Source organism: Pyrus communis, chromosome 7 (genome assembly GCF_963583255.1).
Source record: "Pyrus communis chromosome 7, drPyrComm1.1, whole genome shotgun sequence".
Lineage (NCBI taxonomy): Eukaryota > Viridiplantae > Streptophyta > Magnoliopsida > Rosales > Rosaceae > Pyrus > Pyrus communis.
In genome coordinates, this window is record NC_084809.1 from 4488998 (window position 1) to 4498956 (window position 9959).

The following is a 9959-nucleotide window of genomic DNA, read 5'->3' on the forward strand; positions in this document are numbered from 1 at the left end:
TTTCTCTTGGGAGTCTAATGAGATAAAATTATGCTACAGTCAATCGTTTATGTACGTGAATAACTTTAACTGCACATGCACCCATATCGAATGACGACTTAACCTAACGTCCCTTTGAACAACGTCATTGGCCAACAAGGTAATTAATTAATTAAACGAACTCCCGACAGCCTGCATGTGAACCAAGTGACTTTTTGTTCTAACAAATATGGCTCCCAAATCCAAACCATAATTTCATTTGTTTGTTTTTTCAGACCCGAATTCTTCATGCATGGTGTATCTCCACGTTAAAGGAACCATGCCCTTGCTTGCCGACACGTTTACAGTTGGGTTGCTTACAACAAACCACGTAACACAAGGAGCTTTCTGTCCTTTTATCCATCAGCTTTGAATCTCTCTGTGTCACTCAGGTCTCAGGGTGTGTACTTTTGAGCTTGGAGTTTAAAAGTGTGTATAGTTTGAGAACTAAAAGATTGAAGGGTTGCAGCTTGAGCTTTTGAAGCTTTGATATCAATGGCGGTCGGAAGGATTGGTAGAGGTTTAATGGCTCCTCTTCTGGTAGTCAACTTGGTGGTCCATCTGATCATGCTTGGACTTGCTTGTTGGTCCCTTGATAAATACATCAATGGAGAGCAAAATTACGCCCGTAAGCACTCTCTCTCTCAATCACTCCTCTTTTTTTTACGTTTTCATTGCTTATTTTACGCCCACTAGAATGTCAATAGAAAATATGCACAAATAGAACCAACTCTGCAAAATAGTAGTGGGAGAGACTAAACATCGTACGTAAATCACGGTATAGTGCCTCGTTTTATTGACTATTTAGTATTCCTCTAGTCATCGATGTGCGTTAAGTCAATTGATCAGATTCTTTATTTTATTGTCCATTTAGTATCCTCTAGTACTCGAGTTGGGTTGAATCAGTTAATTAGATTGCATGTTCTATTGTTGGTGTAGTATCCCTCTAGTATTCGACGTGGATTAGAACAGTTGATCAGAAAAGTGTCACTTATGTGTACTGAGTACGATTACCCTATGCATAGATTAGAGTAATTTAGAATACTATGGTTGAAATAGGGTTTTGAGCTCTGATACTTTTGTACAGATTTGGGAGGCAACACATCGACTAGCTTCTTGTTGATCTTTGCATTGATAGCCGGTGTGGTTGGTGCTGCTTCTGTGCTTTACGGTCTGATACATCTCCGGATATGGCGAACCAATAGTTTAGCCGGTGCAGCTTCTTCAGCGATCGTAGCCCTGACAATTATCGCCTTCGCTTTCGGGTAGTTTTCTCTCCCCTCTCCGCCCCAAAATCAACATGAAAAAGTGCTTACATTTTCATAACAAAAGTCAAGAAATTAATCAGTTTTGGTTGGATGTGTCTGATGCAGTTTTGTGTGTAACGAGATGATATTAGGAGGGCACAGAGGAAAACGCTTGGTAAGAGAATTTTTAAGCAAATATTGCTGTTTGCTGAGGCACAATTAAACAAGTTAAAACTAGATTATGTAAATTAATTGGTGTTTTTCAGCAAACACTGGAAGCTATGATTGCAATATCACTACTAGGTCAATTGCTTTACCTGGTGCTTCTGCATGGTGGGATGTTTAGGAGCAGACATAGACATGGTGGAATTGGCACCGGTCATGACCCCCGGAGCACCGGCGCAACGACTGTGATCTGACTTCCGTTCATATCAGCAGCTGTAAATTAAACAACACAATGTCTCCGTTTCATTAGCCGCGCTCTGCGTTTGTATCAGTTTTTTTCCGGTTAGTTTGGTGGGAATGGAACGCTGGACGTACCCTAATCCGGACACGAGCAAGAAGGGTTCGAAGGGGCTTATGTTTGTATGAGTTTCGGTTTATACCGATCTCAAAAACCCAAACGCAAAACAGTTCTTTACCGAATTCAAAAACCCGGAAGCAAAAAATATGCAGAACGAAAATATTAAGTTAACACAGTTATACATAACCAACATCGATTATTCAAGCTACCGGAAAATTTTCAGACATAATTCCTATGATTCTGGTTCATCATCGGCTTTCCATTCTACGATTGCCAACGTATGGCGTCCTCCAGAAGCGACGAGTTTGGCAATCCAGTGTCCATTGTCTGCAGTGCCATTTCTGGGAGGGATGCCGATGGGAACTTCCATCGGCTGACCAGTCGTCACCTTCCTTCCATATCCAAGGCGTCCATGGTCGCCTCGGCCAAACTGCCGATACAAGGACAAGTTGTTGGATCAAACAAAAATGGTGGAACCAGATGTGATGTGGAAGGAAACTCAAGATGATGCAAGAACTAAAGCAAGACAATGAGAAATTAACGTAAGCAAATTATCTTTTTAACTCATATCGGTGAAAAATTCTTACCGAATACATTCGCCCGTCACGAGTTAATGCAACAGAATGAGTGCCTCCACAAGACACCTATATGAAAAATAAACACAATCTATCTCAAACTGTTGGAAGGAAACGAGATTATTACGAGCCTGCAGGATTTTTGGAGCAATCGACGAAAGAAATCGATCAAATCAACGATAAAACACATTGCAGTCCGAGTTATTCAGAGGAGTGGCGAGGAATGAACTATAGATAGTACCTGAACAATATCCTCCCCAGCTAAAAGATGAACCCCTTGCGGCACCATTTTACTACTTTTATCATTGTCGCCAAACCCAAGCCTTCCATGTTCTCCTCGTCCCCAACCATACACCTGCAGTCAAATGAAAAAGGCAGAGAAGTAAGGATATCCCACTGACTCAAATGCAGATGTTACAACGTTAGCAATACGGAAATATTTGAACTATAGCACGTTGATCTCAAACGGTCATTGGTGTATGTTAGAAGGGAGGAAGGGAGAGAAATCACCTCTCCATCTTCTGTCAGTGCAGTAGAATGCCATCCTCCAGCAGCAATATCCACCTATACAAGCAAAAAGGTTAAAAAAACACACATTATAAACATATGGCAAACGCATTATAAACGTATGGCGTATCATCTAGTTGCAAACGTTCAACCATGAAGGTATGAAACCTACGAACTATCACGTAACAATCTTCCCGGTTAGACAAACAACGCACTTCAGTGTACGGTGGATAATGCGAAGGCACACATTCAGAAAACATCGAGATAATCATACATGAGGCTAGGCTAAAGTAACTACGAGAAATTAAACAAAAAGATACACGGAAATGTGATACAAACCAAATTAAGACCAGATAGCCCCTGGACAGGAATAGGTTGTGATCTCGGCTGAGTATCCCTTGTTCCAAGTTGTCCATATTCGTTATTACCCCAAGCCCATAAAGTACCATCCTCCTGCAGAGCCAAATTATGAAATGCCCCAACTGCAATGAGCCTCACTGCATCAAGACCTTGTACACGCACAGGCGTTGAAATTTGTTTTCTGAAAATTAGAACAAAAGTCCAGGGATGATTGTATGATAAACGACAGTGAGCGATGAGTTCACAAGTACATCCATGCACGTAGCTGTTATAGTATAAAGAGAATTTGATATAGTATGACCTAGAAGGTTGGCTGCAATCTAAGACAGATACTTGAAAACAAGTTGACAGATTCAAGTCCAGGGGCAACATACATGTCTCCAGGAGGCCATGGCTGACCCCATGTCCATACTTGCCCATCACATGTAAGTACCACAGAGTGAGTACCCCCAGCAGCTACCTGGGATGTGAAAAATTAGAACATGTCAAATACCGTTTTATAGAAAGAGATGTCTCTTGAGAAACAAAAGCATCCTACATCCAAAAATTCCTATCATGCAGTTCTCTAGACACAGGCATGGGTACCCACCTGGCGGACTTTAAGTTTTGGTGCACAGCGTTGAGGAATCGCTATATCCCTTCTCAAAGGTCTACCAGTGTCATCTTTCCGCTCAGGTTCTTCACCACACTGTCCATACTCATTCCCACCTGCACCAAACAACTTTGTACCTTTAGACTGAGAAAAAACAACTTCCGGGTCTATGTACCACACCTCAAGAAAACCAACCAAAACCTTTACTTGGAAGTTAAAACATACTAAACTCCGGCATGGTTTTAAACATGACTTAGAAGCAACCATCTTTTGGCATTTGGCTTAACTGGCTTAAAGGAATTCATTCTTTCTTCTATTGGATTCTAAATAATGAAAACTAGAGAACTTGAGACAGAGAAGTAAATATTCACAACTTAAACAGTAGAAAAAGCTTGATCAATTACCCCAGGCGTAAGCACGGCCTTGATCATCGACAGCCAAACAATGCCATCCACCAATAGCAGCCTAGATTTCAAACAACCCCTAATTAAATCCAAGGAAAATTATAGTAACAAAAAAATTAACTATTTCCAAAGCCAAGCACGGTTATGATAAATTCGAAATTACCTGAACAATCTTGACATTAGCAAGAGCTTTAACCTGGCTTGGAATGTTCTCAGTTTTGGTCTCGGGAGGGTGCCCTAAGGTTCCTCTTTGGTTCCAACCCCATGTAAACAACTGGTAACCCAATTCAATTCACAACACAAAAAATCAAGCTTTCAGTGAAACAAAAAATGCAACATAAATCCAAACTTTCAGTAAATCCAAAACCACAAATTCAATAAAAATCCAAACTTTCAGTAAACCCAAAACCAAAAATTCAAAAATTGCAGAATACACACAAACAAACAAGTGAAAAGGGTAGTAATCAAAACAGTGGATGGAGTGATAAAAAGACAAGAAGAAGATGAAAGAGGACCCACCTTGCCGTCATCGCAAATGGCGAGAGAGTTTCGGCTGCCAGCGACAACAGAGCGGATAGTCTGCGACTCGAGGGCTTTGACGGCGCACACCCATTCCTTCTCCTCGTTGTTCCCGATTCCCAATTGGCCGTCTTCCCCAGAGCCCCTGTTCACAAAGACAAACAGAATGAACGAAACCTGCTCTACTTTCTCTCTCTAGAATAGCATAACCGAGAGGTGAGAGAAAGAGAGCAAATACCAAGTGGCAATGGCAGCATCGGATGCCATTGGAGGCTGAATCAGAGCTTGAATCGAAGCTATTAAAAAGATAGCAGGGAGAGGAGTGACTGTGTTGATCAATACTCAATCGAATAGCATATCGTGTTCGTGTATGATACGTGCGTGTATCTTCTTTATATGTTGTGAAGCAATTCGAGCAGGGGAACCAGACACCAAAAACGCGATGGAAGTGGGGCAAACGGCGGCGTTTTGCTTGACCAGTGGAGGTAAAAGTTTGCGCGGCAGTAGTTTTTCTAGCCTTTTTTTTAATTTTGCTTGACAAATTAATCTTAGAATTTGTATCAACTAAATTTTTTTTATGGGAATTGTTACGGGGCACTATAAAATTCGCATTTTGCACCTCAAATATTATAGAAAGAAAAATACAACAACTCTCTATTTTGTTTGTAAATTTTTTAGTTCAGTTATGCTCTCATGGAAAATTAAAGAAAAACTACAAGGGAAATATCAATTATGGCTCTACGTTATGTTTGTCATCAACCCTAAACTCTAAACCCTAATTGTCGGTTCGATCTTAAAAGTTTGCACAAAAAAATAAGAAATAAATAGAGAAAGAAGAAAGACAGAAGTGAACGGAACTAGATCTCCTCCAGATCCAAGGGATCTGAGCCCACTAATCAATGAATCCTGGCTATTGAAATTTGATCTAACGGCTACAAACAGGAACCCCTCTAAAAGTTATAATAATTATAATCATTTAATCAAATTTCAATGGTTAAGATTCATTGATTAGTGGGCTCACATCCTTTTGAATCCGGAGGGGATCCAGTCTCGAAACCAACAAAGAGTGACGAGTAAGCGTCATGGGAGACACCACCACTATAAAACCGAAAAGATTGATTTTGGGGAGTGGGGGCGCATTCGGTCAGACATGATATGCTTGTTTGTATTTTTTTTTTTTTTTTTCCCAGTAGTTTTCATACTCTTCGTTGCTTTAATTTGCCCATAATTCTCATGTGAATCTGGTCGGAAATTAATCAGTTTATTGAAATGCAATGGATTAAGTGGCAACAATTTTAAGAAAATGGTGACCACCACCTTTAGTGATCATCGAAGCCTTTCATTTCTCGCGAGCCACTCCGATTCGATGTCAGAGCCAAGAAATGCAAAACATTCGCTTCAAGAAACGTCATCGTCTTTACAACTTTGAGAACCGTCAATGTAACTCCCAACTCTAGAAACTCGTGAATGCCCAAAATGCAGCATCCAAATTCGAGCATCTAAATCTGGATCAATACCAGCAAAAACATCTCGAAACAAGGTTCTAGCACTATGCCAAATGTGTCCGAAGAAGAAGAGCAAAGCAAACGAAGCATGTCCAAAAGTAAATACCAACAGGAAGAGAAACAAGAGAAGAAGATAAACATGGAGACGAGTTAAAACCGATTGAGGCACCTATAGCTTCAGTATCAAAACGAATCAAATCGCGACGATAAAGCAGCGGACTCAGTGACTTATCGATTAAGAAGATGTACATGCTCAAGATACAAGAAATCACAAGTTCACAAAGCAATAAACTGATTTGTAGAAGCCCCAAACAATCAATTCTAAGGTTGCAAACAATGAAGGTACCAACGTGGGTCGAGCGAATTGGATGTACCCGAAACACATTCTAGTTGAGAGAAGCATAAAGAATACAAGCTCCACAATGTTACATCTGGTAAAAAAACAACACAAGCCATTGGAAATCTGAAGAAACATTGAAAAAAAATACACTAATTTTTAACACTAAATCATATAGCACAGCACTGAAAGCACTGAACCAAATTCTTCTCACCAATTATAAAACGCAATTTTGCGATCTGTTGGAACATTCCAACCCTAGGCTGGAACATTTCAACCCTAAGCGCTGACGCGCTCAAGACCGTCAAGTTCATAGGCAAATCCTTCTACAATCCACAGGCATCTATTATAAAGGTCCCAAGATAAAAGGGTACATAGTACAAATTCTACGAACCAGAAGCCTCGTTACTGCTGTGCTTCACTGGATTCGCGCTTTGATGCTTCCTTGATTTCGTCCCCGGCATCATCCTAAAACACCAGATAAACAATTACATTTAGTCTACCACAGTTAAAATACTGGAGTGGAACTTAATCATCAAACAACATTGGATGAATACAAATTTAAATTATTGGTTACATCATTGCTATCACTAGAATGATGCATCCCGATCTCAAGACCCCCCTTCCTTTCTCCCTTTGTGGAGTAAATGAAAAAAGTACCACCAACCTTAACTCTAATAAATGATCCATACATGGACATGTTCAACAAGGTAGGGAGGGAGGGGGGAGAGATAAATCTAATATACTTTAAATGTATACATTCGTTCATGTACATGCATCACGAGGGAAGGAGGATGAGAGAGATACCGTGATATCGGAAGTCCAGAGTGTCAGATTGTCTCGGAGAAGCTGCATGATCAAAGTGCTATCCTTGTAGGATTCCTCACCCAATGTGTCAAGCTCAGAAATAGCCTCATCAAAAGCCTGTGGGAAGACGTAGCAAAATTGAGTTTAAAAGCAATACACTAAACATCCAATTCTCAAGTTTATTTGAAACCTGCAGTCACAAAGAAACTTGTACTCGACCAGAAGGGAGAAAATAATCATTTTACGAAAGCGTGTTTAGTTCACTTAACAAACCAAATGTTAGAAAGCAAAACACATATACCAAATTCATGCCCTGAAGACACACGAATGGTTAAACAACCCCCAAATAAGAAATGTATAACACTCATACAGAAATTCTGGAGCATGAATTGCTAATTTGTAACATGTTACATAACAGCTAAAACTCAAAAGTTCACATCCAGATTGTTTATTCACTACAAGTCCAATGTTATCTAAATTATCCCACCAAACATGATGGCTGCTATTCTTGAAATTGGTGAGAGTTCATTTCTTCTAGTATATGTAGTGATACCTATTAATTAACCCATCAAGCATGATCAAGAATCTGACCTAAACAAAGTTACGAGTGGAAAGGCTTTTCAAAATTTGAGCCAAGAAGTAGATATTACTTAGGAAAGAAGTATTCAGAGAGTATAAAAGTGAGTGATTAAAGGACGACTCGCCATTTCTCATACAACATGTGGCATAACCAGATAAACTAAGTATTTCTTAATTTATAAACCAACTAATACCTTCAAAGAAATTTGCAAATTATCGTCTTTGGAAAAGAATTTCTCATCAAGCATGTAAATTCCAGGAACACTAAAGCCAAACATGGCGACTCAACAAATTCATAAAGAATCATAAAAAGCTGGGCAACATATTAACAATGAAAATAGGTTATGTAATTTCATTGAATATGTACAGCAATATATTAATTTTATGCAACAAATACAACTGAATAATTTAGTCACACAGACTAAATGCACATTAGTACAGACAACAAAATGATAGCATATATAAGGCCTTGCATACAAACCAGTTTTGCCAGATTGCAAGCACGATCTGGTGAGTTAAGGATTTCATAGTAGAAGACTGAGAAGTTAAGTGCAAGTCCAAGCCTTATCGGGTGGGTTGGAGCCAGCTCAGCCAGGGCAATATCCTACATCAAAGAAAACAAAACAAGCTTAAGGATCACTACAAAAAACACAAGCACAATTACAAATTAAAAGCGGCAGAATGGCAAGCTGAAAGCCAACCTGAGCAGACTTGTAAGCCAACAAAGTGCTCTCAGCTGCTTCCTTTCTTTCGCCTCCAGTCTTAAACTCAGCAAGATACCTGTGGTAATCACCTTTCATCTTGAGGTAAAACACCTTGGACTCGGCGGATGAGGCAGATGGAATGAGGTGCGACTCAAGAAGGTTCAAGATCCCATCACAGATCTTGCTGAGCTCAGTCTCAATCTTGCTCCTGTACTCCTTGATAATCGCAACATGATCCTCATTCCCTCTGCTCTCCTCCTTCTGCTCAATGGAAGATATGATCCTCCACGAAGCTCTCCTAGCTCCAATCACATTCTTATAAGCCACAGAGAGGAGATTTCTTTCCTCCACTGTTAGCTCCTCAACATCGACAGTCTTGGCAACTTTCTCCATAAAATCGACCATCTCCTCGTATCTCTCAGCCTGTTCGGCCAACTTGGCCATGTACACATTCTCCTCGCGTGAAGAATCAGGTGGCGACATCCTTGTTATGTAAGCCTAAATCTGAAACCTGGGAATCAATCCAACAAATGACAAATGAAATCAGCGATCTCTGTTCATAAGGTTACTCAGATCTGCCAAAGCAAACGCGATACACAGTTGAATTTGTAACAGATGAGTAAAGCCATGTTAATTCCATAAAAGCCTATAAAACAATTAAGCATGCTAACTTCAGACCTCTACAAGAATTTTCTCAGCAAACAAACAGATCAGGATCCTAATTCAGTTATCGCAAAATCAGATTAGACCAATAAATCTCACTCCCAGCTTAACCAAATGGTAATTTCCAAGCCTCTAACTTCAGTAAAACCAGATAAAAAAAAATAAAAATAAAAATCCCAAATTTCTTATCCCACTTTCAAAAAACACTTCTTTATTGATGATAGAATGAAAGAAAAACACTTCCACTTCCCCAGCAACCAAACAAGTCACAACTCGAAAATCAACTACCAAACAGCTTAAATCAAATCAGATCCAACCACCAAACATAAAGTCAATATCTTTTTTATGCCAAAAAAAAAAAAAAAAAAAAAAAACTGAACTCTATACCTTAGATCTTAGACAAGCAAATCATCACACAAACAGAAAATCAACAACAAAAAATTAAAATTGAAATCAAATCAGGAAAAATCAAACCCTGAGTAGTTCTTGAGAAGCTGGGGGCGTCCGTACCTTCTCTGGTCCACGATGAAGAAGAAGATCTAAGCTCGAAGCAAAACTGGAGGAAATGGAATCCGGGTGGGGGCATAAAAATGGTCGCCACTAGGAAGGGGTAGGGAGG

The 9959-nt window shown here is 39.7% G+C and overlaps 3 protein-coding genes across 5 annotated transcripts; 1 reads left to right on the plus strand and 2 right to left on the minus strand.

Moving 5' to 3' along the window:
* The first annotated feature begins 513 nt into the window (after positions 1 to 513).
* On the plus strand, positions 514 to 1804 carry LOC137739595 (membrane protein PM19L-like). Its single transcript, XM_068479218.1, has 4 exons — positions 514 to 646; positions 1106 to 1283; positions 1392 to 1440; positions 1532 to 1804. Exons 1-4 carry the CDS (start codon positions 514 to 516, stop codon positions 1682 to 1684), a joined length of 513 nt encoding a protein of 170 aa, XP_068335319.1. The 3' UTR covers positions 1685 to 1804.
* Positions 1805 to 1915: 111 nt separating this feature from the next.
* On the minus strand, positions 1916 to 5148 carry LOC137739594 (ultraviolet-B receptor UVR8-like). The gene is made up of 11 exons (XM_068479217.1): positions 4984 to 5148; positions 4746 to 4890; positions 4390 to 4500; positions 4227 to 4287; positions 3820 to 3938; positions 3605 to 3690; positions 3210 to 3411; positions 2874 to 2927; positions 2605 to 2718; positions 2376 to 2432; positions 1916 to 2218 (listed from the first exon to the last, which is right to left on the minus strand). Exons 1-11 carry the CDS (start codon positions 5010 to 5012, stop codon positions 2021 to 2023), a joined length of 1176 nt encoding a protein of 391 aa, XP_068335318.1. The 5' UTR covers positions 5013 to 5148; the 3' UTR covers positions 1916 to 2020.
* A 1537-nt stretch (positions 5149 to 6685) lies between these two features.
* On the minus strand, positions 6686 to 9959 carry LOC137739620 (14-3-3-like protein A). 3 transcript variants are annotated; one of them, XM_068479253.1, is made up of 5 exons: positions 9851 to 9959; positions 8675 to 9188; positions 8455 to 8577; positions 7395 to 7511; positions 6686 to 7055 (listed from the first exon to the last, which is right to left on the minus strand). In XM_068479253.1, the coding sequence occupies exons 2-5, from the start codon at positions 9158 to 9160 to the stop codon at positions 6993 to 6995; spliced, it is 789 nt and encodes a 262-aa protein (XP_068335354.1). In that variant the 5' UTR covers positions 9161 to 9188; positions 9851 to 9959; the 3' UTR covers positions 6686 to 6992. The 3 variants fall into 3 exon arrangements, with proteins under 3 accessions (XP_068335354.1, XP_068335353.1, XP_068335355.1); XM_068479252.1 differs by having other exon boundaries at positions 9815 to 9941; XM_068479254.1 differs by lacking the exon at positions 9851 to 9959 and having other exon boundaries at positions 8675 to 9209.

Excerpts from the sequence above, each read along its gene's own strand:
- LOC137739595 (XM_068479218.1), top strand. The coding sequence starts at position 514 with ATGGCGGTCGGAAGGATTGGTAGAGGTTTAATGGCTCCTCTTCTGGTA. Across the intron at positions 647-1,105 it reads TGGAGAGCAAAATTACGCCC|ATTTGGGAGGCAACACATCG; the intron begins GTAAGCACTCTC and ends ACTTTTGTACAG. Across the intron at positions 1,441-1,531 it reads GGCACAGAGGAAAACGCTTG|CAAACACTGGAAGCTATGAT; the intron begins GTAAGAGAATTT and ends GGTGTTTTTCAG.
- LOC137739594 (XM_068479217.1), bottom strand. The coding sequence starts at position 5,012 with ATGGCATCCGATGCTGCCATTGCCACTTG. Across the intron at positions 3,691-3,819 it reads CAAAACTTAAAGTCCGCCAG|GTAGCTGCTGGGGGTACTCA; the intron begins GTGGGTACCCAT and ends TTCACATCCCAG. Across the intron at positions 2,719-2,873 it reads CACTGACAGAAGATGGAGAG|GTGTATGGTTGGGGACGAGG; the intron begins GTGATTTCTCTC and ends ATTTGACTGCAG.
- LOC137739620 (XM_068479253.1), bottom strand. The coding sequence starts at position 9,160 with ATGTCGCCACCTGATTCTTCACGCGAGGAGAATGTGTACATGGCCAAG. Across the intron at positions 8,578-8,674 it reads TGGCTTACAAGTCTGCTCAG|GATATTGCCCTGGCTGAGCT; the intron begins GTTGGCTTTCAG and ends TCTTTGATGTAG. Across the intron at positions 7,512-8,454 it reads CTTGCAATCTGGCAAAACTG|GCTTTTGATGAGGCTATTTC; the intron begins GTTTGTATGCAA and ends GTCTTCCCACAG.